The sequence below is a fragment of the Oryzias latipes genome, chromosome 24 (assembly GCF_002234675.1).
Source record: "Oryzias latipes chromosome 24, ASM223467v1".
In the NCBI taxonomy this organism is placed as follows: domain Eukaryota; kingdom Metazoa; phylum Chordata; class Actinopteri; order Beloniformes; family Adrianichthyidae; genus Oryzias; species Oryzias latipes.
In genome coordinates this window covers 14,370,475-14,398,082 of record NC_019882.2, presented here as the reverse complement: position 1 = coordinate 14,398,082, position 27,608 = coordinate 14,370,475, and the positions used below count along the sequence as shown (strand labels likewise).

The window sequence follows — 27,608 nt, the reverse complement described above, 5'->3', positions numbered from 1 at the left end:
TTGAAAAAAAAAACTTTTTTAGAGTTTTGAAATAAAAACTTAATTTATCTGTCAAAGGATTTGGCTGTCACCATTTAATAAATGCACATCATTTCTGCTGAGTTGGTAAAGACGTGTTGTCCGTGGGAGGGGCCGGGCCCATCCAGGCCACCCCGTCTGGGATCATTCCATCAGGTCGCGCGCGGGTTCCTGCGCGTGTGATCCCTCTCAGCTGACGTCAGGAGAAATGGCGGACCTGGATGGCAGCGACACATCTCCTCCGGAGTCCCAAGGTGAGCTGCCGCGGCGAACTGGAAACTTCGACTTCCACGAACTTTTTTCTGTGGAAAAACAGCAACAGAAGTTCAGTCTGAGAGCTGGCGGACTGACACGCAGCCGTGGGCGTTTTGACGGTGTTTAAACATTAATTACCGGGAATGAGTCGGGCGCTCACAGCCGGTCGGTCACGGGACTGGGATTAACTATCAGCCAACTCACCCAACCGGTTACTTTGCGTGTGTGTAATGTTGTTTAAACGACGGAAATGTTTTTCGTGTTACTTTAGTTGTTTGTGGGGCTCGCAGACGGACACCTGTTGCTGACGTTGAGCAAGCCGCCTTTGAAGCGCCTGGCTTCAGGTGCGGCGACAGGTGAATTCGGGGATTTAAAGGTGGGGTTAGGCTCGGTGATTATGGGGAATTTAGACTGGTCATCTGCTCCACTACCGGTGTTGTTTGTCCCCAAACTACTCGATTTTGTTGGTTATTGGTATTCTACTTACTTAAAAGCAATAATCACAGTTTATTACAAACTAAAACCATAGAAGCAGCCTTGCATTGTTTATCCCAAATCTTACATTTTCAAGAAAAGTTCTTCTCCCCTCCGGCAAATTTAAAGAAATGTGTGTTAAACTGTGGTAGAATAAATGAAATCAGTTGTCAGGAATACTACAGAATAATTTATGAATCTGTAGCTTTAATATGTTTTCATAATCTTACGTTAAGGATTTTCTTTATTTATTATTATTTACTTTTTTAGGCTGTTCAGTCTCTTTCATTTGACGCGAAGGCATGTAGACAGTGGAATGTAAAGTATTCTTTGTTATAGTTAGAAACCCAAAAAAAAAAAAAACACCCTTGTGGGCGAGTCTATTTTATGCTAATTAAAAAACAAACATCATTTGGGCGAGTCCATTTATAGGGAAAATATAAATATTTTTAAAAGCCAAACCACTTTTGACATTTTGTTGATGGCATATAGCAGTTTACTAAAGATCTCTAAATATTTAATTAAACATTTTATTTTTTAATTTTTTATTTACAGGAGAAAAATCTCACAGTTTCAAATTTCCAACGAGATCAAAATTGCTTTTTGCATTTATTTCTAGCAGCTGATCAGAGGTTACAAGAATAAGAGAAATAAAATACCTCAAATGGCCTGAAACATTTTAAAACGTGTTTACATGCAACCTTCTGATATTATATAGAGGGGTGCCATATCAGCACATACTTACAGATTGCCATAGCTGCAATAAAGTCATTGTTGGAAATTTAAAGATATTCAAAGTAATGCATTTTATCTGATAAAATAGGTAAATATAAATATATATTTTCAACTTTAAGTAAACACGGGTATTATAAATTAAAGTTGGTATGGCTTGATTTTATTGTATTTTTTTAATTTTCAGTTTTAAGTGCCTGTATGCAGAGAAAATTGCTCACTTTTTCTGTTTTATGAAGTAATTTGTCTTAATCCAGATTTCTACATCACTTGTTTTATTGAAATGGTAACAAACATGAACAGAATTCACAGATGCAATATTTAGCAACATTTGACTTGAATTTTGGGAAATAATGTAATCCCTGCACACGTGTGGGGGCTGCAGCGCTGCAAGTGTGAGAAGGGTGTATCCTAACGCATCAGGTTAAGGAGTGAGTGTAGGGTTACAGAATTGCTTTGCAGGGACAAAGATCAGATTGCTTGGCTATGATTGTGTGGGTTTGTGCAGCATGTGCTCTCTGAGGAAAAACAGTAAGGAAGTGCTGCCCCAAATTTCTTTTGTTGTCCTTGAAAAATAATAAAAGTTTGAGGTTTTAGCTTTCTCTTTTAATCTCTAAATGAAAACCATTGTGTCCATATTTTTATATTTAACGTGAAAATTATCTGATCAGCATTTAAAAACTTTGTAAAACCATAAAATGAATTAACCTAGTAGGGGTGGGAACATACGTTAGTTTCTTTCCACTCCATTACAAGCAATAAATCAAGCTCAGCATATCTTTACTAAATGATCATTATATTTAATTAAGCAAATGTGACTTAAGTGCTTTTTTTATTTGTTTTTTATTTTATTTATGCATTTCATCATTTCTGTAATAAATTTGATTAATCTGTGAGAATTCTTTATTGCTTTGACTACAATGCTTGAAATCAATCAATCAACTTTTTGGGTATTGCGGCTATTAGTCATATTGAAAAACATTCTTTTTTTTAATTTTATTTGCAGAGTTTTAGTTTTGGAGAAAATACCCTCATTTTATACCTGTACAGCAATAGACACATTTTATCAAATTTTTTTAAAGATACAATTGGTGTACCACATTTCTAAAAGTATTAATATTTCATTTGAAAGTGCAAGTAGTCACCTGACGAAAAACTGTGAGGGATAAGTTTTTGCAGATATGAAACGCATGCTGCTTTGTAATGCTGACATCTCTAGACTTCATGGTTGTGTAGGCTTTTATTTTGAAATTTTTCACTTAGATTTTTTATGTTTTTCCCCCAGTATTGGTTTAATTTTTTATTGTCTTTGCTGCTCACCCTTTTTACACATGGAATATGATTTTTTTTCTTTTAATATCAGAGTAAAAGTGCCATTTTCTTTTATTGTGAATATATATTCTAAAGTAACTCTCCTCACATGTCAGTCTATCCATGGGAAGAGATACGCCAAAGAAAATGTCTACTGGCCCTTTAAGTGATCATGTGGGAGGAGCCTCATACCATGTGCTCTCCATCTGTGAGCTGCTGCACTGCAATGTTTGATTTGGTGTGTGCCTATGATTGGGGGTCCTCTGTAGTGTCTGTGTTCATAAAATTAAAGTTTTTCGGGTCTTCCTCTGCTGCCACACCTTCGCTCTGCTGCTTGTCATTGGTCCACGCCCCGCTGTTGTCAGGGACACCCTTTTTCCTGCACTCACCTTTCACTGCTGCTTTGTTACTGAATATTTTAACAACTCGGCTGTTTTTTTTTAATCTGTGTGCATGTGTGCATAATGCAATGTCTGTGGAGCGAGATCCTTTGGACATGTTTATGTGCAGAGCAGATCTAGTGAGGAGGAGGAGGAAGGGGGGGTTCTTCTCTTGAGGAGTGCTAAAGTCGAAGGAAGTGCAGTACTTACAGATCTGGTCCGAGTCACTCGTGTGGATTAAGTCCTATTTTCTAAGCCACACTACAAGAGCTCATCCTTTCTCCGTGCCTTGCACTGCCATCGCCGTCAGTATGGACGTGACACAGTGAGCTGCTCTGTTTGCTCCTTCCATCGTTACTGCATTGCACTTCATTCCTTCACTCATCACTTTTCGCCTTTCTCCTCATTCTCTCGTGGACATTTGCCTCCCTCCATCTGCTCCCTTCGTTCTATCCTCCTCAGCATCACCTCCTTTCTTTATTTTTAGCCCGATTGAGAGTAGCTTTTAGCTGTTAGCTACATATTTGTTCCAAGAGAAGAGGGCTTCTAGGGGTGACCCTGACCTTCATTCTGTGGTACCCAGGACTGACCTGCCTCATCCCCTACCCCCTCACCCCTCTCAGCAGGGTGGGATGGGAGGGGGCTGGGTGAGCTAGCCAGGGGCTTGGGAGGTTTAGCAACAGGACAGGCGATGCCAGATAAGAAAAAAACAAGTGAAGGAAGAGGTGGAAGTGGGTCTTCCCAGAGCAAGAGGAAGCAGAGAAGGGGAGGCAGCCGCTCAGCCATCCCAGGCCTGTCCACCATCACCGAGGAAGAGGAGGGACAGAGACGCAGAGAGGCTTGGAAGAAGAAAAAGAGAGGTATGCAGAGAACCAGACAGAGGGTAAAGGGAATTGGCATGCTCGGATGAGGTGTCTTTAACCTATTTTAACTTATGAATGATGTATGTGTGTATGCGTTTTACATTTAATTGGGACATTATCTGGGACAGAGAGTTGAGAGTGGGACGGCAAAATGTTAAAGCAGTCTCCGTTGGGACAGCTTCTTAAAATGGATGTAAAGTGTGGAACACTGAGGGCAGAGACATTTGTTAATGTGGTGATAATCACATGGAAGTGAGAGATCTTGATGCTAGCGATGCTAATGTCTCTCAGAACTCGTTCAACACTTTGCTGTCCTCTTTTTTTTTTTTTTTTTTTAACTTACTGAGGTACAACCATGATGGCTGACATGACGGATGATGGACAGTTTTGTTTGCGTTGCCGAAAAACAGCTGACACGGCAAGACAAGAAGGGCCAGAGAATGACAGTGGACTAGAGCAAAAGTGAAGACTGCTTTATGTTTCTCTAGATGCACTGCAATAGTTAGCATAGTTGCCAGCTGGCACAGAAATGCAGGGGCTGTAACTCTGTTTTAAACCGACCTCTTTAAATTTTTGTCTTTCATTTTAGTTCCGATGATGCCAAAGTACTGAAAAGCCATCTAAAAACTCCTTCCCTCTGTTTCCTATCTTTACTTTCCCCGTCTTTTTTCCCCAAAACCATCATATTTATACACAAGAAAAAGAGGCTTTTGTAAAGCAAAGCAAAAAATAGATTTGTTTAATATTCACTTAAAATATTTGTGAAGGACATGTGTTGTTGCAATATTACCATATTTATCTTTATTAAAGGCCCACTCTGATAAACTGTTTTTGGTGTTTTTAACATGTTCTTGTCCTTTTTTTTGATGATGAAGGACATAAGAAAGTTGAGCTTGAAACTGCATTTCTAATTATTTCTTTATTCAAATCCATGTGAATCAGGAGCAGACAAAAAAAAATGCCAAAGGAAAAAGAGCATATTTGTGATATAGAAAATACGCTGGGCCATCCACAGAGTTTCCTGCTCCGCCCAACTTCACAATGGTCAAGGAAAAGGGGGGCGGGGTTGCTCTGCATCAACGATCCTGCCCACAACTCGGAGACAAAGTTGTAATGAACTTTTGTTGCTCTTCAGAAACTGTCCTAGAAAGTAACAGTTTTATTTTGGGCTTAAAACGGCATGATCATAATTAAAAGACCACTGGGAATACTTTTAAAAAAATTCAAAATAGGAGCTGAGTGGAACTATAAAGCAATTGTCTTATTCTTTAAAGAGCTACAGCCTTGCCTAGTTTCCAGCTAACCCTTCTCCAGCCTCAGCTGATTAGCTGGATCATGCGATCCAGTTTCTGACTGACTGAACACATCTGATCCAGGTAATTGACTGGAGTAGAAGAGGGTTTACTGGAAAATAAGTTGTGCAGTAGCTCACCAGAAGAAAGGTTTTAAAAGTAGAACGAGAATGTTTTAGTCCGTCTTCTGTTCTTTTGTTGTGGTGGGAAATGACCGATTATCCTATTTTGTTCTACCTTTTCATTTTATCTGACACGATTTGGTCTTAAATGTCATATAGTAATTTTAAAATTTATAAATGAAGCTTGCAGTGTTTTCCCTTTTTTCTATAAATTTATTGATCTTACTGCTTCCAGGTCTAAAGGATTGTCTGCAGAGAGGATGTCCCTCACCCTGCCTCCTCTGCCCCTCTGGTCATTGGAGGTTACAGTTTGGCTTAGCATTAGCAGCAGCTAAGCCTCTTAGACTGCACAGTGTGCCTGCCTGTTACCCACTGGCCTGGGCAGCAGCAAAGCATTAATCGCCAACCCTGACCATTTAATCTGGCGGGCAGTGAATGCAGATAGATTGGGGGTGGGGAGGATGTTCACATACACAACTCCGTAGGAGGGACGGGGCAGATTAAACAGTCCCACTCTCCCTGTGTCTCACTCTCTCTAATAGAGAATGAGACAAAGCATGAGGACTCAAGAGTTGAGACAACATGTCCCTCTGTCTGACCGCAGAACGGACATTTCTCTTTTTAGATCTCGCTGCCCTCCTATCATCACAAAAACTGTTTTGGATAGATTTTTTTGGCTCCCTCCTTTGGTCCCTTTCACTGTACCATGGACTTTGAAAGATGAATTCTTTTCTTGTAAAGGATGTCTTTAGGAAGCAGGAATGTGGATTATGGGCCTCTATTAGTCAAAGTGAAAATAGTGGCCAGGATTTTGGGGTCCCATCATAAGTTTGCCACTCTGGAATTATGAACCACAATCCAGGTAAAACCTCCTACTACTGGAGAATCTGGACAAGCACATGCTATGCTTATACTGAACAATGCTTTGGTGTTTTAACACGTTCTTCTGGCATTTTTCTGACGATGGAGGACAAGTATAAAGAAAATCACGTTTAAAATTGCATTTCCAAGTATTTCTTAAACCAAATCATGGTTGATGCGGAGCAGATGAAAAATGTTGTTGGAAAAAGCTTGTAGCTGTGATGAAAGTGCTACAGTTAGCAGGTCACAAGCTCCATTCTGATACTTAGACGACTAGATTCATGTATGTCTTTGTTTTCCTCGTCTGAGATGACATCTGCTCCAGTATTGCTCACTGTTTTTGTTGCACTGCTAATATTAGTTTATAGTTGTGAGGGGCTGTAGCTAGCAGGTGATGGTGTAAACAAAGGGATGATGGGAAGTCAGGTCAGGCTTACTCCACGCCTATGATTCCACGTGCAACTCAGGTGATTTTCTGATCAACTACTGCCACTCTGCAGAAACTATGTTCTAGAACACAACACAGGTTGTTTGGATTTTGGTCAGACAGCGTAATCATAATTAAAAGACAGCTGGGAACACTTTTACAAAAGACCAAAAAGTGATTTAAAGGGATATTAGTTTGCAGTTTTTCACATATCTAATTAAAAAAGCTGCTGGAATGTGCTCAAACAATGATGTGGACGTGGAACCCATAAATGATTAGATCTGCATCACATCACAATGGGCGCAGTCATCTTGAGTTGTAGACTAAAAATTCCTAGGCCTTTACTTTGGCCTTCAGTTCCTTTTTTGGAGCTTCTTTTACCGTTGACCCCGTGTTCTTTGGCGCATTGCATTGACTGCAAAATCTGATCAGTGAAACATTTTGGTCGTAAGTTTCCTTTTTGAATTACACCGGATGGAGATGTACAGAGCAATTATGTTGGCAAACATTGGATAGTGTGGGAGTGTTGAAAGAAACATTAGCACATGATTAGACTCAGAAATTTTTGCTGGATTATGAGATTGAAATGCTAAAACAATATGAACCGGCTGTTTCATTCATGCAACTTTTGTGTCTGCTTATGAAAAATTGAATAGTTATGAAAAATGCTGAAAATGATTAACTGAACGTTTCTATTAAGAAAGCCTTTTATGAATGAAACAGAAAAAAGGCCTTTTCTTTAAGACCTGTTCTTTGCATTTTTGTGTGTGTTTCCTTTTTTATGTTCCACTCCCACATCCGTGTCCACGTGATTACACAAGCTTCCCTGTAATCCTGCTATCAACTGACGGTTACCTTTTAAGTGAAATAAAAGTTGAAATTTTTCCTTTTTCTCTGTTTATTTCATTCCTTTTACAAACTTCCAGTTCAAGTTTAACACATAATTTGCATTTGTTGCTTCCATCTGCCACCAAATCGGACCTGAGCTTTAATTTTAAATACAGACCAACAAATTACGAGTCATTTTTCATTTAAGGAACTATTAGTTGTTGAAATCATTTGCTGTTCATTAACAATTGCGCATTGAATCAGTTTTTTTATTTAATAAAAGTGATTTACAGAAAGGTGCACACAGACCCAGTTTGGTGTAACAATAGCCATCAAAGCCACATCCACCTGTTCCTGTGTGCTCACCTGTGAGTGCTTGTGTACACACCTCTGCAGATGTCCCATAGACTGAGACATTATCTACCGAGCCATGACATCATCTTTTTTCCAGCATGTCCTTTTGTACATCTCTGTAAAACAAGTGTCTTTTGGGTGGGGACGGCAGTAACGGCTTGGATTCCGATTCTGCCCTCAGCATTGAATTATGTTGGCAAAGGAGGACCAACATGGATTTTTGACTTGAAACTTCATCGCTGCATTGGAGCTTTCTCTTGTTTTGTTGGATATGAAACTTGAACTTTGCTCCTCTGCTGTCAGTAATTGTCAGAGTAGCTGATATGCCCCTGAGGGCAATAAAAGAGAGGGCTGAGTGTAAACGTGCATTTCACGTAAAGTTCATCTATTCAATTTCAGGTCGATTTCCATGTCTTCCTTGCAGTTGGAGAAACATCCCATTCCTTTTATTCTCACCTCTTTAACCTGTTGACAAAAACACTTCAGCTCAGAAATACGAATGTCTTTGTAATCATCCTGTCTAGAAACTTCAAAGTGCTGATTCACACTAACTATTGATCAATGCCCTGCCCTTGAGCTGGGAGGAGAAGGTCTTATTCATTTAGATGCTGTAAAACAAACATCGCATTTGAATTTCATACTGTTTTAGTTCCTGGCAGGTACAGCAGGACACTGCATGCATGTGCAGCTGCATTCTTTATATGGCATCATACAACAAACCTGAACTCACACTGACTAAATCTCTTGTTTATTTGGCCTTGCTTACTATTATCACACTCAGCTTGACTTGGAGTAGACATAAGTGTTTGCAGGAGCAAGGCCAGGTCTGTGTGACCCATGCAGACATTTTACCGTTCTTGAACTTCATGCTAAGCATTTGGCTAAAATCACAATTTTAGTTTGAATATGTTGAATGTTGGAGCCTAAATTCTCTTTGAGGATTACCAGAGTTTATTTTGAGGTGAATCTAATCAAGCTTTCAACAAATAATCAGCTTTCATGCACTGCAGCATGAAAGCTAAAAAAAAAAGCCAACCCTGTGTGTCGATGTGTGGTTATTCTGACAGCCCTACTATACTTCAAATGCCCACATTAACCCGTTAATACTGGAGATGTCATCAGCAACACCTACATGACGCATCTTTGATCTACTGTAACTGTTCGACCGTTTACCCGATCAAGGTGAATCGGCTCATTTTTGATGCAGAAAAAAGCAGCTTTTGGTCTCGGCTTTGCACTGATATACAACACATTGCGAACGTAAAGTGTTGCATAACGGGGCAAAGCCACTTTTCTCTGCGGCAGAATCAGCTGATTTACGTGGATTGCATCAGCACATCACTACAAAGTGTTGCTAATTAGCGCAAGGCTGCTTTTTTCCACTTCAGAATCCACTTGAACAACATGGATTGCAGTAACGGTTCAAGAGTTACAATACATGAAAGGATGTCGACACTGGAGCTGAAGTTCTGGTGTAAAAGGGTTATTAGGGCTTTAATATTTAACACAGAGCTCATACCAGTAGACCTTTACCACTGATCTTTACAATTAGTTAGTATGTTTTGATGGAACTGGTTAGTTCTGATTTTTTACATCTGTCCATTCTAAGAGAACGTGTTCATGTTTTAGGCACAAGACAAAAACAATATTGCTTTGATCTTTTAGAGTTAGTGTCTTTACACTCGTCATATCTGTGTGTTAGAAACGTTTAATTTGTTGTTTGTGACCAGTGGAGCATTTTCATTACAACTTCCATCATTGAGAAAAGCTACCCGTTTCCTCCATGTCTCTTCTTTCTCCCGTTTTTATTCCTCCTCTTTCAATAATTAGTGTCATGAATCTTGTCTTTTTTTTCCCCAGCGTCCTACTCCCAATATAATTCTGATGATGGAAGAGCGTCTTCAGCCACCTTTACAGGCTCCCCGGGCTCCGGACAGACCTACACTCCCAGCCTAACTCCTATTCCAACTTTCCCCCTAAATCGCCCAGTCACCAGCAACAACTCCAGCAACTATGCTGCCACCAAAACAGGTAAACTTGGAGAAAATCACACTTTTTTTTTCTTTGTGTGAACAGAAGTTTTAATGATGCTCTTGGACTGCTGCTTGTGCTGCAGATTCATTGCTTTTCAACAAGATTGATGAGAGACAGAGGTTGGCCCGTGAGAGGAGGGAGGAGCGTGAGAAACAGAACGGTGAGCCCTCTTTAGACGTTTGATGGAAAGTTAAATGTATATTCTTGTGTAAAACGGTAAAAATTAACTCTCACGTGGACTATATTGTTCATGAAGTCGATTTGTAGTTGTGGCAAAGTGCCCTTTTCCCTAGTTGTTCCAAAAAGTTCAGGCTCAAGTCATGGAACCGCGTTGCCATGGATTCAGAGCTGAATAATGGGCGACTCCAAGGGGCAGGTTTTTGAAAGGCCAGTGTTTTCACATTTTTGCAGGAATGTTTGGGTAACATACCTCAGGATGTGGGTTTTTTGGAAGTTGAAGACCTGTTTGTGTGCTGCTGAATTGTGTTGATGCTGATTTTGTTTTAAAGTAATCATTTGTCCAGGTGCTTTGTTTCTAGAGCACACAAAGCAGCTGTATCCTTCACAATGCTAATACAAGCTTATTTCAGTCTGATGTATAGGTTTTTGAAATACATTTCACAAACTTTAAACAGCTGTCTGTTTTTGTTTGTGTGACACGGTTCAGCTGCCAAAGAAGCCCAATGGCAGGCGCGTGAGGAGCGGGCCAGGCAGCACTATGAGAAGCTCCTGGAGGAGAGGAAGAAGAAACTGGAAGAACAGCGGATAAAAGAGGAGAAGAGGCGGGCCGCTGTGGAGGAGAAACGACGACAAAAACAGGAGGAGGACAGGGTACTTTGATGCACATTAGGGACGGGTCTTTGACATTTGACCTTTGAGTTTATCAAAGGTTGTGATGAAGTCTGAGTTATCAATTTGAGTAGAAATAGAAACATTTAACTAAATTTTAAGGATTTTATGCTTTTCTTAGACTCCTACCCTGACTTATTTTAACCTGGATCTCAGAATTTTTATATGAAGGTCTGTTTCACATTTAGATGAACAGAGGATGTGTGATGTCACCATTAGGCTTCTATTAGGCTTATTTGAAGCCAGTTGTATAAGGATAAAGTGACAAAAAACGGCCACATTTCAATGCAGTTCTATCGTAAATATGGATTGAATTCGTCACAAAATGTACTCGCAATAGTTCTAATATATTGAATCCAACTACACAGAAACAAAATGGTTTGGGAACCAGAGTGTAAAACTTGGAGGGTTACTTCTGTTGTAAGATTAGACGTTTTCTTTCATCAAAGTGAATGGGGACTGACTTGCTTTCTTTTTTTTTAAGGCCACCTAGTGGTTACTTGGTGAACTTACCTGGTTCCAGTTATGTTTTAAAGCTTCAAAAGGATGGTGCAAATAGGCTGTATTCTGTGAAAAGTTCAAGATGGGCTGTTTTCAACATTTATTTTAGTCATTTACTACTAAGTCAGTGCAGAATAATGGAAACTTGCAGGAAGTTGATACAATAAATGTATATTTTTCCACTTCTTTTGCACATTCTATGCTAATCAGCCTCTGGTTTATTATTAAAAAGGACATGTGCAATACAGTATTTGAGTATGATAATTAGAGAGTTGTAAGTGATCTCCAACATTTACAACTTCACCAGACCTTCCTGTGTTATTGCTGACTGAGCAGATACAGCTGTCTCCACCTCTTCAAGCATGTTTAGTCTGCTGAGTTCTGCTATCTTACAGTGAAATAGTATGAGAATGTCACGCAAGAATGACAAAAACATATGAATCCTAAACCTATTGGTTACAATCAAAATCGGCTCGTCATTGTTGATTAACTTTATATTTAGCTGGATGTTAGTGTTTTGATGATGTTATTTTACTCAAAGAATGATTTCAAAAGTGTACTTTTCCTTCAGTTATCTGGTTAGTTTTAGTCACACTCTCAGGAAACAGTTGACTCCAAAATATTTGCAGTGTCTGGAAGTATTTGCCAGAGAGGGTAGACGCTAATTCTTTTAAGGTAAATGTTGGAAAGGCTTTTGATCAAGTGTACTGATGGATCTTCTGAGAAAAAATAATTATAAAACAGATTTTTAGCTAAATGTTCACATCCTTCAGATTTATTTAACTAGTTTAAAAAATTCTAAAAGTAAAAAATTTGGCAAATCTACATTTTATGTTCTGTATATTAATCAATTTAGTAAAATAGTCTCACAGTTTCAAAAGTTGGTTGGTTTTCTAAATCTTGTAGTGGGGTAGCTGGCACACACTTGGGCACTAATCATGATGTTTTTGGTGTGTCATCGGGCGGCTTTGTGGAGGTTTAGTCACCATCATTGTCCCCAAAGGTGCGCCATGAGGCGGTGATCCGTCGCACGATAGACAAAGGCCAGAAAACCAGACCGAAGAACAACCGCTGGTCCTGGGGAGGAGCAGTACACACAAACGCCACCAACACAACAACTGGTACTGAATTCACTTTTGATGCTTAATGATTTTGTTGTTTAGACTCAGACACTTCTGTGGCTGTCAGCACTTTTAGGAGTTTATTAAAAACTATGCTGTGTCCTCTCTTGAGTCTTGTGTAAATAGGTATATAAATAATGCCTCTGTGTTGATTTTGTTCTGCCACATTAATACATCACAGGTTTGCGTCTGTATGTTGTTTTTGTCTTCTCACACCGTGTTCTACCTGTCCATCTCTTTCTCCCCCCTGGCCCGCCGCTCTCGTTCACGCTCCCTCTTTTCCTGCTTTCTTTCTCTCTGCCTTTGTTCTCTGCCCTTCTGGTTCAGGTTTTGTCGAGTCGGCTTTCCTCTATCCACTCGACCTTGCTGGACTAGAGCACATGCAAAGTGCTTTCAGTTTCTACCGCAGACATGGAATGACCTCCCAATGTGAATATTATAGTTAGCTGGCTAGCATTAGAAGGCTAGTGTTAACATGGTTTCAGATCATTCTAGTTAGTTTGCATTTAGGCCAGCATGAGAGATGTGATTAGTTTTTTCCATTTGTACATAAAATCCAGGGCAACCTGAATTTGTCTCCAATTATTCACCTTTATTTAGTATTAGAGCCATTTAGCACTAATCCCCTTTTATGGTATCACTACTTTTCTAAGTAGTTTTTTCAAGTTTGTTGTAAAGTAACTTGGGTAGACAACGTATTTAGAAAAGCTAACTTCTTTCTGTGTTTTTTTTTAAATTCTTTTAACTTTCATTCTAATAATTTTCATGTTTTGTTCGTTCATATTCTCAGATGCAGGCAGAAGGTCAGTGTCCACAGTGAACTTATCCAAACAGACAGACTCCATCATCACAAAGCGCCTCTCCTCTTCATCTGCAACACTTCTCCACTCACCTGACCGAGGTAATAAACTGAGATGCTACAACTGTATCATCCTTATTAAATGTAAATATAAAGACCCACTCCGAGGACAGTCATGTCTTTGGTGTTTTTAACATGTTCTTATAGCATATTTCTGATGATGGAAGACTTAAAGAAAATTAAGGTCAAAGTGGCATTTTTGAGTATTTCTTTATTCAAATCATTGTGAATCAGGAGCAGATGAAAAAATGTCTTTAAGCAAACCTTTAGTTTTGACATAAAAGCTACAATCAGCAGGCCACAGGTTCCCTGCTTCGCTCCATTCTGATGCATCCACTTGTATACGACTAACTTCATAAACGTCTTTGTTTTCCTCGTCTGAGCTTTCATCTGGCTCCAAACTGTACGACTGCTGAGCTCCAACATTGACCCCCATTTTTGTTGCACCAATAATGTTGTGTTGAAGGTGTAAGGGGCTGTAAGCAAGCGGGAGTGTAAACAGATGGATGACTGGAAGTAGGGCCAAAAAATAAACACTAATCCATAAATAAAGGCAATAATGTGAATAGATTTATCATTTAAAGTTTAATGCGTCAACAAGATGCAAATTGAAGAATCCAATTCACTGCAGGAGTATAAAGCTACGTTTCCACCGAACACGATACGCGCGGCAGAGGCAGCCAGTTTCGATGCTGTGGCACGACGCCAAAACATCCGGCTGTGACAGCAGCGCTATTTGGGGTGCGCATCCAGAGTTTAATTATGTGAACATTGGCGAGGTCGCCACGTCGGGAGAATCTTTAATTTATCACATGAACCCAGACATGGAGAAGTGACTACCGATGGTTTTATAGAGCTCTTTATGATAAATAAACCTGATTTCTAAACACCACCAAGCCTTCCATGCATTGTAAATGGCTCCATGTAGCGATCAGCCTAAAAAGATTAACTGGTAGCTCCTCCCTGCTTATGAACGCATTTTTGGATAAACGGCGTGGAGAGAAGAACGAAAGAGAAGCGGCGAAAGAGAGGCAGCCAATGCAAATTTGCCGTGCAAATCGCATTCAGTGTGAACGCAGCATAAGAGTATGTCAGTCATAACAGGTGTGTTTTTGTATGAAATGTCGATTGTAGAAACCACTGTGTGAGTTACATGCGCTCTTTGATGTTATGTGTTGCTGTGACAGGTTTGCAGATGAGAACAACCTCCACCCCAGTAATAAGCAAAGCTCAGTCCAAACCCCGCCTACATCAGGGGAAGAGCCCACAGCAGCAAAACACAGGTGTCTTCAGGGGAATAGAACACTATAACACAATATTATTTAATAAAAAGCTCACGGGCTGGAAACTGTAACAAAATAAAAAAATGGGGAATGAGGAAACAAATTTAGTAATATTAAGAAAAACATGAAGCAAGGTTGATGTTTCTTTGCTGTAACAAGGCTTTTTGGCAACAGTACAGTAATCCCCCCGTATTCGCGGGGGTTACGTTCTTCACCCCCCGCGAATAACGAAAATCCGTGAATAATTGACAATGTTTTAAAACTCCCAGAGCCAGAGCCTCTGCAGAGTCAGAACCTTTTTCTGCCCTTTGGGTTCATTTCCAGAAGCTGGAGATGATGCAGGGCATTTGGATGGCATCTTAAACGCGTAAACAATACTTTACAGTAAAGTACAGAGTAAATCGTTTTTCAAAATTCGCGGAATGAGAGCTGTTCTGCGCCTCACGCTTGTGACGTCATGTCATCTGCGGCCACCCGCGAATATTAAACCGCGAATGGGCGGGGGATTACTGTACCACCATAAAGCCTGTTATTAGCTTTTACAATGTAATGCCTTTGTAAGAAACATGTTCACGCCCAAGCTGATCCCTCAAATGTTCAATGGGGAATTGGAGGAGTGTGATCTGCTCTGGGTCGTCTGTGTGGACACAGAGCCATCAACCAGATCATTAGCAAACCTGAAGCCTCCGCTCAGATACCAGAAGCTCCTAACAAGATCCATCTTCTATTTGAGCTTATCTGCCCTTCATAAACAAAAAAAATGTAAAAACAAGTTAAAGGGTAGCAATATTTAGTAAATACTTAATAAGCTTATCCCACATGTTCCTCACTTTTTGAACACCATTTATTTCCCAAAATATTATCATTGCTGATAGGCATGGTTAAAACAAAACCTTTTCTAACTTAAGATAACACTTTTCATTCCTCCTCTTTTTTGTAAGCGTTTGACTAAACATCAACATTCATTTAAGAATGCATCCTATTAAGTGGTTTTTTGCAAAGGCCTGATGCCATGGAAACATGTGATTGTAGTTTGTTTAAAGATGTGCAGCATTTGCCTTTCATTGTACGTGTGCAAATATTTGCACTTCTTTGTGTTTCATCAGCAGGATGGGGATTTTTGTTCTCTCCCTCCAGCGTGACCCCCTTTTCTAATCTTCTGTAGGATAATCTTGTTGTTTATGTGGGAACATGGTATACCGGTCATATTCAAGATGGAAAAATTGAAACCCATTTTTCAGATAGTTTCTTTATTATTAGGAAATCAAAATTATTACAAATAAAGATTTTTTTTGTGAAAAAAAATAAAATGATTTCAGTCAAAATGTATATTATTATAAATGTTTGTATGATATTGTTCGTCAGTACAGTTTCCAGCCCATTTTTAAGGGTTTCCCTGCATGCTGAAACCAGTTACCTGTCCACTGTCAGGTGCATGTTTTAGTTGGTAATCTCTCTTTTGCTTAAAGATTTTGGTGGTAAAATAGACAACAGAGGTATGCAATTTCAAAAAGATTCTATGTTGTTAAACTTTGGGGTAACTAGTGTTTTTCTGACCTGCCAAATAAAAGCCTAATACTTATACATCTATGCATTTTCTTTGTCAAATGCATCGATGTCTATGGACTTTATCTGACCTTTTTGTTGCACTCTTTATCTTAATGCTCGCCTCTCTGCTTCTTACCTTTATTGCGCTTTGGTGGAGGATGTTTGCTTCTCGTAATTGTTGGGACGGTCCACGCATGTGGGGTGTGCATGGTCAACCTTCACTATACCTCCATGCATCCATGAACAAAAATCCGCTGTGACTGATGAAATGTGTGTTGTCAGGGCTGCGCCGCCTTCCGCTGACGCTGTGGGAGAGCAATGTGGTGAACCGCCTGCAGCAGCCAACACACTCCTACCTGGCTCGCAGCCGCAGTGCTGTCAGTCTGTCTGGAGACCAAACAGGTAAAGCATACATTTCTGAGTAACACAGTTTTTCTATTCACAGCTCCATGAACCAGAAAAGTTTAGACCTTCAGAAATGGAGCTGTTTTGACTAAAACAGGTTCAGATGTAGATGAGGTTTGGTTAGATTTAAAAAGTCTGTTTCAGGCTCTCAAACTTTGCTGACTTTCACACAGATGTTTTCTTTATTCAGAAAAGCTTACCGTAATTTCCGGACTATAGAGCGCACCTGTCTATAAGCCGCATCTGTCGAAGCCGCAAGTGCCCATATTGAAACATGCGCTGTAGAATAAAGATGTGTATGGGCTGAAACCGCGCAGCACCGTGTGTGTGAGAAAGAGGGGAGAGCACGTGCAGCGCAAGAGGGAGCTCTCTCACTCGCTCTTGCCAAGCTCCTGCTACTTCGTCTTACACACACAGTGCGCTGACTCACATACACAAACTCATTCTACAGCACCTATATAGTTAGTTAATTAGTTAGTTAGTAGTTACTGTTATTTGTTAATAAAGGACACTGCGTTGTAATTATTACTTTTACCGGTATTCATTTGCTGCAACACTGCATCTCCTGCTGCATCATCACCGCGGTGATCAAAAATCCCACACCGTCACAGCTCTGTTCCAAACAGTGCCTATGACGCGGTAACACGGCAGCAATATGGTAGTAACAGCACTAACAGGGCTGGTTAAAAAACACTTGCCGGTAAAAGTCACTGAGAGCAGCAGTAACTTATAGGCCTCCGCGTCTCTGCGCTGCACGCGCCTCCTGTGTACTGAAACCATGGAAGTCTTCCTCCTATTTCAAATAGTTCTATAGAAGTACCCTAATTTCCGGGTTATAGAGCGCACCCAATTACAAGCCGCACCTACTCATTTTCACGTACTAAGCTTGCTTCTTACATACATAAGCCGCGTCAGTGTACAAGCCGCATGCATTACACGACGCCGTCAGCCCAACAAAACAAGTCCTGACTCCCAGATTGGGTGCAAATATGGGAGGAGACAGTCTTGCGTCAGCTCATGAACTTGAATACACCCACATCTGCCAAACAGCATGGATGTCACTTCTGTTCACAAGTTCCTCAGTTATATTTTTTTTTTTTTACTTATTGACAATTGAGGTATCATACATAAAATTACAAACATGTGTTAATGTGTTGTGAGTTAATGTGTTGTGAGTTAATGTGTTGTGAGTTAATGTGTTGTGAGTTATTGTGTTGTGTTGTGAGTTAATGTGTTGTGTGTAAAGTTAATGTGTTGTGTGTTAATGTGTTGTGAGTTATTGTGTTGTGTTGTGAGTTAATGTGTTGTGAGTTATTGTGTTGTGTTGTGAGTTATTGTGTTGTGTTGTGAGTTAATGTGTTGTGAGTTAATGTGTTGTGAGTTATTGTGTTGTGAGTTAATGTGTTGTGTTGTGAGTTATTGTGTTGTGTTGTGAGTTAATGTGTTGTGTTGTGAGTTAATGTGTTGTGCTGTGAGTTATTGTGTTGTGAGTTAATGTGTTGTGTGTTAAGTTAATGTGTTGTGTGTTAAGTTAATGTGTTGTGTGTAAAGTTAATGTGTTGTGTTGTGACCCTTCTGGGCCACCGTAGTTTTACAACCTTAAAACTCTGTAATCCTACTTTGCAGATTTCCCCTATCGCAGAACGTATCCCCTTGATAAACAAGGGGAAAACTGTTCTATTGCATTGTAATTGAACCCTAATTTTTTAAATTATTTAAAATTCTGCATTCTGTATGCCAAATATGGTACTTAACATAAACAAATATTTTTCCTAAAGTACCTTAAATCAGAGCTGTGTGTAAAGTTAATGTGTTGTGTGTTAATGTGTTGTGAGTTATTGTGTTGTGTTGTGAGTTAATGTGTTGTGTTGTGAGTTATTGTGTTGTGAGTTATTGTGTTGTGTTGTGTTGTGTTGTGAGTTAATGTGTTGTGAGTTAATGTGTTGTGAGTTATTGTGTTGTGAGTTAATGTGTTGTGTTGTGAGTTATTGTGTTGTGTTGTGAGTTAATGTGTTGTGTTGTGAGTTAATGTGTTGTGTTGTGAGTTAATGTGTTGTGCTGTGAGTTATTGTGTTGTGTTGTGAGTTAATGTGTTGTGTGTTAAGTTAATGTGTTGTGTGTAAAGTTAATGTGTTGTGTTGTGACCCTTCTGGGCCACCGTAGTTTTACAACCTTAAACATCTGTAATCCTACTTTGCAGATTTCCCCTATCGCAGAACGTATCCCCTTGATAAACAATGGAACACTGTTCTATTGCATTGTAATTGAACCCTAATTTTTTAAATTATTTAAAATTCTGCATTCTGTATGCCAAATATGGTACTTAACATAAACAAATATTTTTCCTAAAGTACCTTAAATCAGAGCTGTAAAAAAATGTCAAACCACAGGACTATGATTTGTCATGCTTGACTTTGCCATTTCTTTTTTTTTTCTTTCGTCTTTTTAGTGAGTTATGCATATTGTTTCTATTATTTCGTTTTTAGGAAAAAAGAAAGAAAAACATTATTTTTCATATTTGTATATATTTTTTATCACTGCTTTTATTTCACCTGGGAGAAAGGGGAGAACTTGAGCACTAACCCAGCTATAAAAGGGCTTGCACTGGCTTTCTCTGATTCTTGAAACTAATAAATGTGATTGGTGAGTTGTACTGGGTGCTGCTGATTCTAGGATTTTAACAACACCTCTGCTTATAGAACTGGATTCATAAACAAGGTTCTAAAGCATATAAAATACTGGGGGTGTAGGGAAAAATTCCGGTGATATATCGCAATATTTCATTTGGCGAGACTTGTATCGATTTATCGATGCTGTTAAGACGATATTTTTAAAATTGTGCCACGTTGCTGCCAGTACCATATAAAAGTGTGGATTGTGGTGCTTTGTAATGAGCGCCAGATGAGAACAAGTGGCACTTGAGATTAATCGCAATACATATCGAATCTAACACACCCCCAGAAAGTACCCCTATCAAGGCTCCATGTTACTTACAAGTTACTTAAAAAGATAGTAAAAAATGCCAAAAACTTTTACTTGTCTGTCTTTGTGGTGTTGGGTCTAATGTGATGATTGAACATGGTTTTCTTAACTTGGAATTCCATCTCTGGGATATTTTAATGTCTTTTATGTTCATCTTTTGATTCTTTAAATTGTAACATTTCTATCGTTTTATTAGAAAATGACCCAGTTATGGCTCCAGTATATTTGTAGATGTGTCTTATCAGCAGCACTAACATTTCCTTTCTGTGTTCCTTCCAAACATTTTCTCCTCAATCATTTCCTCTGCTGGCTTTTCCAAACTCCCTGTTTTCCTCTTCTTTCATTCCCTTTTTTCATGTTTTTGTTCCATGCCTGATTTTAATCACAATTTGTTTTACAATTGTCCCTTAAATCTCCAATGCTGCTCCCGATCTCCACAAACTTCCAAACACTCTGACCCCCCCCCCCCCCCACCCCCACCCCCCTCACCCTCATACATCACCGTAGCCATGCCTGTGTGTCCTCGCTCAGTTTCCTGCCACCCTTCGAGCTCCATGTCCTTCAAGGCCCTGCAGAGCCAGCCTCTGCCTCACTGTCGCAGCCAGGAGCGGAGTTTCGGCAAGGAGATGCCCTCCCTGCCTTCCACCACCCCACGCAGGCGGACCACAGGAACTGGACAGGTACAGGAGACGTATTTGCTGAGTTTGATTAAATGAACACTATTGGCTAAACCAGGGGTCTGCAACCCGAGGCTCCAGAGTCACATGTGACTCTTTTATCCGTTTATTATGGCTCTGAAAAGAATGCTAATGAGCTCAACAAATAATGGGTTTGTAGTTTTGGTTAATTTAGTTTAGTTAACTTTAGTCATTTATGTTTAGATTTTTCACTTGTCAGATAATTGAACAAAGTGATGTTAAAAGTTTTAATCTACAGCCATACATGTTTATCATTAGAATAAGCTTAAAGCACATATTCTTCTGCTGCACACCAGTGTCTAGTTGGTGTTTAGAGGCCAAGTTCTTAACCTCCTCACACCTCGATGCAAACATCCATCAAAGCGCTTTGAAACTGAAATCACCTTAATTTAGCATCTACTTGAAAGTAAAAACCTTTGTGTTTTTTTCTTTTCTTAGCTGGAAATAGATTCTGGTGTCTATGGTTTAAATCAGGGGTTCTCAAAGTTTTAGTAGTGGAGAGCCAAATTAGGAACTCGACATTAGATTGGGGGCCAGTTTTGGTGAAAAAAATGGACAAACAGAAAAAGTAGTTTTTAATAACTTTAATTTGTACAATTAACCAGGCACTCCAGATGTTTTCCCAGTTGCAGTCAGAGGTTGCTGCCAGATCTTCTACTCATCTAGTAATTGTATCATTTGACAGATTTTCTTTTGTCCTGGACAAACAATGTCAGCTACTTACGTTGTTTTTACAAACTCCCCGTCACTTTAGGGCTTGCTACGCCGGGCCATTTCCAAAGCCACAACGTAGCTAGCTTCTGTCACAGCTTCACTGGATTTAGCCATTTTTGTAAGCATCTGCTGTGCAGCATAGCCTCGTTGTAGTTGGAGCTTATTGTTGCGCTCCTCACCGGTAAATGTGTCATAGTTTTTATGATTTGTAACATAGTGACAATTCATTTTGAATTCTTTGAGCATTGCATTTACCTGCTTGCAAATGAGCCACAGGACTTTATCCATGAGGTAAACAAAGTAAGCATTTGTCCACTTAGTTTGAAAGCGCCTTTTCTTCTCGCCAACACAACGTTTTCCTCAAAGGAACCTGCTCTGGCTCTCTTTTATTGAGGGCCACAAAAATCTTTCCGCGAGCCGCCATTGGCCCCCAGGCCACACTTTGAGAACCGCTGGTTTAAGTGATATAATTGCATTTACATGCATTAATTAAAAAATAATGTTGGACTAATGTCGTCCTGTTTACATTCAATAAAAGGGGAAAAAGAAAAGGTGACAGTGCACCGAAGTCGTAAGGATAAAAGAATTTGCATTTTTAATTGCAGGAGAGTCTTATTTGATACAGGGTGTATTTTCTATATAGGAACTTCTATAGGCTGCTGTCAAAATTAAGAGAAATTAAAATTGTTTTATAAAGAAAATATTTAAACTGATGTAATTGAATTATTGTCAATCTTTAAAAGCTAGATTTTGTAAATGAATGGCCTCAAAACATTAAGTGTATTTTTCTAAATGGTGCTAGGTTTTGTTCTTTAAGAAAGAGAAATTTTTGATCGAGTTCCAAATTTTTTTTCCCAGACAACATTTTTGTCAAAATGATGACGCATCTTTAAAATATTAATGATTATATGAGTATTTACTGACCTGTATACCTTCTGTTTAAGTTTGTTTTTCTACTTTATGATGTTGCCCTATTTTCAGCCAGCAAAGCAAAAGAACGGTTTTCTCTGTAAACATTAACCTCTAGCTGCATGAAGCTAAAACGCTCGCCTAACTAATAAATGACTATAAACGGTTATCTTTTCTTTATGTTTAAATCTCTAAATGTTATCACCCACTAAAAAAGGCATTTATGTCGTTGCTGTGGTGTTTAAATGCCTGTTTGACCGTTTGGAAGATCAGTCAGAAGTGGATCTGTTGCCCTCTGTCCATCTGCCTGCTGCTGTCGCAGCTTATGCCATTAAGGTTTTAGAGGAAAGGCTTCTTCTTTACGTCCTGACCTACAGACACTCTCTGCGTGCGCAGTCACAAATAACCCTGGGTCACTGCAGAATTCTTTCATGTCGAGTCTTTTTACGTTTATTCCCCTCATAAGTTCAGTTTTGTGGGAGCTGGACAGTCGATCTTGAGCTTTAGAAGTTAAATCCTCATTTAGGTTTGTTTTATTGCATGGCTTCAGAGGTCATCTAGGGTCAGAAGAAGGCTGGCAACAATGACTCTTCTAGACTTTGTTCATGTTTTGTAAAACATTTCCCTTTTTGGTAAAAGTGCATTTGATCTCTTTGTGCGACCAGCAAAAGGACCGTGACCACGTCAGGAAATCATGGAGCAACCTGTCACTTCCACTGGCTCCTGTTCTGACATTACCCCCCAGAAACCTTACAGCCTCCACAAGCAAGAAAAACAGCAAAACGGCCCCCTCTGCTGGCAGGTAAGATGATCCCATTCAAAACAAGTCAGGGACACATTTTGTTTAGAGGACACTTTTAAAATGGAAGCAAAAATTATCTTCATGTTACGATGTATTTTTCTCAAAGACCTCCTCAGAAGACTCCAGCACGCCCCCCAACACCCAAACTGTTGAAGTCTCCAAGGGCAGAGGACCCGGGAAACCTTCGTCCTGTCAGGATTACACCGGACAGTTCTCAACCTTCAACCCCGACCAAAACCCAAAACGAAGAGGAAGAGCACTTTCTCAGCCCTCCTCAGCCTCGACCTCAACCTCTGGGTCAAAACAAGACCTCCAGTGAGCAGATGCAAACCACACCCACAGGAGCTGGCGGTTGGTAAAAGTACCGGTACTTTACCAACACAGATTGGATTTTTATTCTAAAATGTGTTTTGTGATGCCTTTTAGAGAGCTCAGGAACTCCTCCATCTTCCAAACCCTCAGCAGGAACCACAGATCCAGAGGAGGCGAGTCGCATCCTCGCAGAGAACCGGAGGCTAATGCGTGAGCAAAGAGAGAAAGAGGAAGAGGAGCGAAGGCAGCAAGAGGAGCAGGCCAGGTAATCTGGCTGGATCAGGTGTGACTTTAACACATGCATGTGTTGTCTTTGACTGATGTTGTCTGTTTAGGTTAGCTAGGGAGGAGATGGCTCGCCGAAAGGCTGAGGAAAAAGCCCGGAGAGATGAGGAGGCTCAGCGGCAGGCAGAGGAGAGAAGGAGAAAGGAGGAGGAGGAGGAGAAAAAGGCAGAGGAAGAGAGGCTGCAGAACGAAAGGGAGGAAACGATGAGACTCCAGAAACAGGTCGGAGCTGAGAAAGTTTGTATTCTTAGAGCCGTTAGGTGGAAGCAAAAGACTCTATGGGGAACTCATGATAACTCTGTGCATGTCCAGAAAGAGGAGGAGGAGTCTCGACAGAGGGAGGAAGCTGAGCGTCTGAGGCAGGAGAGGGAGAAGCACTTTCAGAAAGAAGAGGCTGAACGCCTGGAGAGAAAGAAGGTAACACCATCATTCAAGTTGATCTAGTCAACATAACTTTAACTTCAAATTTTTTTTAAATATTTATTCCTTTTTTTTTTTACTCTTAGCGCCTTGAGGAGATCATGAAGAGAACGAGGCGCTCTGACACAACAGAAAAGGTAAAACCGAGTAAGAAACACATCTAAACAAATACTCAACTGTTTGACCTTTTCAAATATTCATTTTTTCTCTCCTTTTTTAGAAAGTCAGTAATGGAAACAGTGCAGGTAACTTCATATACTTTTTAAAAAATATTTTAAAAAACTTCTATTAAATTGTATTTCCATGATGCTGCAAATCAGGCATGTCCAAAGTCTGGCCTGTGAGCCGAATGCGGCTCACATTCAATATGTCTGCAATCCCTAAGAACTGTGGATACAATATTGTGATTGGCTAAATTACATTCTAAGCCGTTGCAAACCGTCAGTCTTAAGTGTCAAACGAGAGGACAGATTTGTTTCTGTGATCAAAACCACAGTGGTTTGTACTTCTGAAGAAGATAACTATTTCTGTTATTTTCCTGTTTTCATGATTTAAATTGAGAAGTTTATGGTAAGCATTTAAATAATATGTAACAGTCATATCAACCCAGACTTAATGTTGTTGAAAGTTCTTTTCCTAAGACCTTCTCTTCATTTCTGACTTTGAAATCACAAATTCAATTACTTTGGTTAAAAAAAAAAAATGTTTGAACTTATTTTTGTTCTATGAGAAAGGAAAAGTATCCCAACGGAAAAAAGATACTCATGAAATAGTTCATTTCTATCTCATGTTAATGCACGGGTTGAAAAAATGCTGGTGGAATGGTTGGCCATTCACCAGATCTGGCCCTCTACTGAAAAAGTTTGGAGTCCCCTGCTGTAACTGATGATTGTTTATTCTGTCAGTATCAGTGACCTGTTTAACGTCTCCCAAATCCAAAGTGACAGTGTCCCAGACGCAGAAAAGTGACGGTCTCAACCCAAACCAGAGCACTGCAGCGCCGAGCCATCCCGACCAGAGGTCCGTCTGAGGTTCCGTTTGAGGATTGCTGAAGCGGAGATGTTTGAAGTGATTCATCGCCAGCTTTCATTTTGCAGGGAGAACGGGGCATTTGAGGAGGTGATTGACCTGCCTTCGCATTCAAGGTTGTCTCCTCCTGAAGGACAGGAGGAGCAGCAGCAGCCCGAGGAGAGAGTTCCTATCGTAGCCTTCACTGAGAACGGCCTCCTAAAGCCCCTAAGTGGAGTAGAGGACATTTCAGCCCAGCAGGGACCAGGTAATTGAACATCTGTCGTATCCTCGTCTTTGTTTTCCCTCCAGTTTTTTTCTGCTTTTCTTTATGATGTGAAGTTATTAAAATTTGTCAGTCTGATTATGTATCTTTAACAACACAGACTTCCATCTGAACAAACTGTAAAAAGCTTTTTATTAAAACTAAAGATCTAGCAAATAAACTACTCCTGAACTGTTTTGTTGTTATTTCACATTGATAACTGATTAAATCCTGGCCTAAAGACCCTTCATTTATCGTAAACTTTATAAACCCTAAACATAAATATCTGAGAATGTTAGTGCTTCAACAATAGAAGCTAAACTTAATCGGTACAGATGTGGGACAACAGATACATTCATGATTATAAAAAAAGGCTAATGAAACATCTTTTTCTAATATATGAACCTATAAATCTTAGAAATCAATAATTATTATTAATTTCTCCTCTGTGATCAGTTTTCAAACGGCTGCATGCCCGTGAATTGAAAGGGATGCTGTCCATAGGTCACTACCAAACCAGAGTCCCTGATTGGTCAAAGTTTGACCTGGTTTAACCTTTATCCCTTATGCTATCCTATGGGGTCAAGATGACCGTTGACGTGTTCTCCCTACCATGATAAAGGTGGAAAGATTTCATGTAATCCATGGACACCAGTGAAGATCACAAATCATTGAAGAAAAAAGGTTCAGAGCACTGTCTAGTGGGTCTACATGACCCCACTCCCAATGTTAAAGTGCCTAGGATAGCACAAGGGTTATTACACGTTCAATGACTGCAAAGTTTTTACGTAGAGCCTGAAAATGTTTGGACTTGCTGCATGTAAACACGGGAATTTTGAACACAGAAGCCTGAATTGAGTGTTTACGTGTGTTTACATAGACCTCTCATTGGAAGTGGTCGCTTGAACGCGTGTTGCAGAGAGCAATGTGAAGGTGGCTTTATTGTTCATCACTATAAATGTGTTTTCTTCTGCATATCCACTATTTTTGTAAGACTCACAACAAAATTTAATAAAAAGCACAGCAGATGCCGTGTAAATGTTATTTTTACTTTTATTTATCCCACAATGGGGAAAATCTTCTCTGCAATTTGACCCATCCCCTTGGGGGAGCTGTGAGCTGCAGGCTAGCCGCGCTCGGGGGGGCAACAGCTGGCTGGGGAGAGCGGGGATCGAACCGCCAACCCTTTGGTTGTTGGACGACCTGCTCAACTGCCTGAGTCAAACTGCTGCCCTAAACTTATGCTCCATGCTATAAATCTGCTAACATTGAAATGTCAGCTGTTTATGGAAGAATATGTGCAATATTGCAAACAAAGTCAGAATTTTGTTTGATTTGTGTTTGACTCTTAGATGTTGCCTGATGCATTTGGGGAACTCGACGCTTCCACACCCAGAGACGGGAGAAGAGGTCATAAAAATCTGGGAGGAGTTGAATCAAAGGAAGGACTCACAGCGCCGGATTCAGACCGTCTCGCTCCCTGACACGAGCGAGCACAACATTCACTTCCCAAAGACGGCGCCTCCAAAGATCTCCTTCAAAACATTTTGAGAGAGGAGTCATTTTCTCCTCCGCAAATTCCCGGGGAAGAGCCGCTCGTCTCTTCTGACCACTACGACTTGGGGCCGTGTTTGGTCACGCAGCTCCAACCGATTCTCAAACGTCTAAAGCCACAAGGAGAACACTGAAGTCTTCTTTCTCCTCTGAGAGGACAGAGAGGCCTGATAATAATGTAAACAGATTGTCTAAAACATCTTCAGCTCTGATACTTGAAGTATTCTGTTGCTGTCTGCTTACTTTCAGAATCTGCAACTTAACTTTAGAACCGGATCCTTTACAGAGAATCCTTATTTGTTCTTGTTAACCTGTCATTTTCACTTTGAAGAGTTACAGAGCAGATGGGATTGAGACTCAAATATAACAAGACTACTTGAAATTGTCACATTGTAAATGTTGTTTTGTCTTCAGTGTTTAAACATAGATGTTATTTGGGGGTGTCACTGGTGCAATTATGAACTTTAGTTGGCTAATAAAACACTGATCTCTCAGAATTAGGATGTAAACTTCAGATTTTTGTTTAGGTTTTATTTAATTGCTGTACAGATCACATGATTCCTTTCTGTTCAGATTTAGAGAAAAGCATTCTTTGGCTTCAAGCCTCTCATTTCTTTACTCCTGTTCCATTCATGCTGGATCCTTTCACTGGGCCTCTTTGCTTGTACGGTAGTCGGTGCAAAAAGATTAAATTATTAGTGCTGCAAGTAATGTGATGAAATTGGATCTTTTGAATAAGAAATGCTAACTCTGTTTTCCTTTGCCTTACTGCTTTGAAGGAGGGACTTTCTCTCAGCACTAAAGTAAAGACATGCATTTCTCCAGAAAAGTATCATGTAAAAGCAATAATGTCTTCTTCTGTTTGGTTAGTTTTGCTGCCCTGAAGATTTGCACTTCCGGCTCAGACTTCTGTTTTCTGCCATTACTGGAGCACTCCTTAAAGTGGGGAGGACTTACAAAGTTTCTGATGCTACTTCATTTAACTCATGACTGCAAAGTTCATTCATAGTCTTAAAAGTTTCAAATCAAACGCTTCATACGACAAAAGCTGGGACAATGTTTTGAACCATCACATCACTGAATTTGTACCACCGTTGCAAAAAGATTATTTAGCAAAATAAAACTTTTCAAATTGAGTCGTC

At 39.9% G+C, this 27,608-nt stretch overlaps 1 protein-coding gene and 1 long non-coding RNA gene across 10 annotated transcripts; one reads left to right on the top strand and one right to left on the bottom strand.

Annotated features, from left to right (window-relative positions):
• map7 (microtubule associated protein 7) lies at nucleotides 1–27,602 on the top strand. Of its 9 annotated transcripts, none has more exons than XM_023952953.1 (20): nucleotides 1–272; nucleotides 9,778–9,948; nucleotides 10,034–10,111; nucleotides 10,619–10,782; nucleotides 12,305–12,422; nucleotides 12,750–12,851; nucleotides 13,213–13,323; nucleotides 14,469–14,564; nucleotides 16,395–16,514; nucleotides 20,007–20,179; nucleotides 22,486–22,622; nucleotides 22,729–22,973; nucleotides 23,049–23,199; nucleotides 23,270–23,441; nucleotides 23,532–23,636; nucleotides 23,726–23,776; nucleotides 23,860–23,884; nucleotides 24,581–24,659; nucleotides 24,737–24,915; nucleotides 26,265–27,602. In XM_023952953.1, the coding sequence occupies exons 1-20, from the start codon at nucleotides 227–229 to the stop codon at nucleotides 26,273–26,275; spliced, it is 2,334 nt and encodes a 777-aa protein (XP_023808721.1). In that variant the 5' UTR covers nucleotides 1–226; the 3' UTR covers nucleotides 26,276–27,602. The 9 variants fall into 9 exon arrangements, with proteins under 9 accessions (XP_023808721.1, XP_023808724.1, XP_023808726.1 ...); XM_023952949.1 differs by lacking the exon at nucleotides 1–272 and adding an exon at nucleotides 3,028–4,030; XM_023952950.1 differs by lacking the exon at nucleotides 1–272 and adding an exon at nucleotides 3,029–4,030 and having other exon boundaries at nucleotides 20,031–20,179.
• LOC105357192 lies at nucleotides 60–1,098 on the bottom strand. The gene is made up of 2 exons (XR_911217.3): nucleotides 412–1,098; nucleotides 60–320 (listed from the first exon to the last, which is right to left on the bottom strand). It is a non-coding gene; the product is annotated as an uncharacterized LOC105357192 (long non-coding RNA).
• Nucleotides 27,603–27,608: the final 6 nt, after the last annotated feature.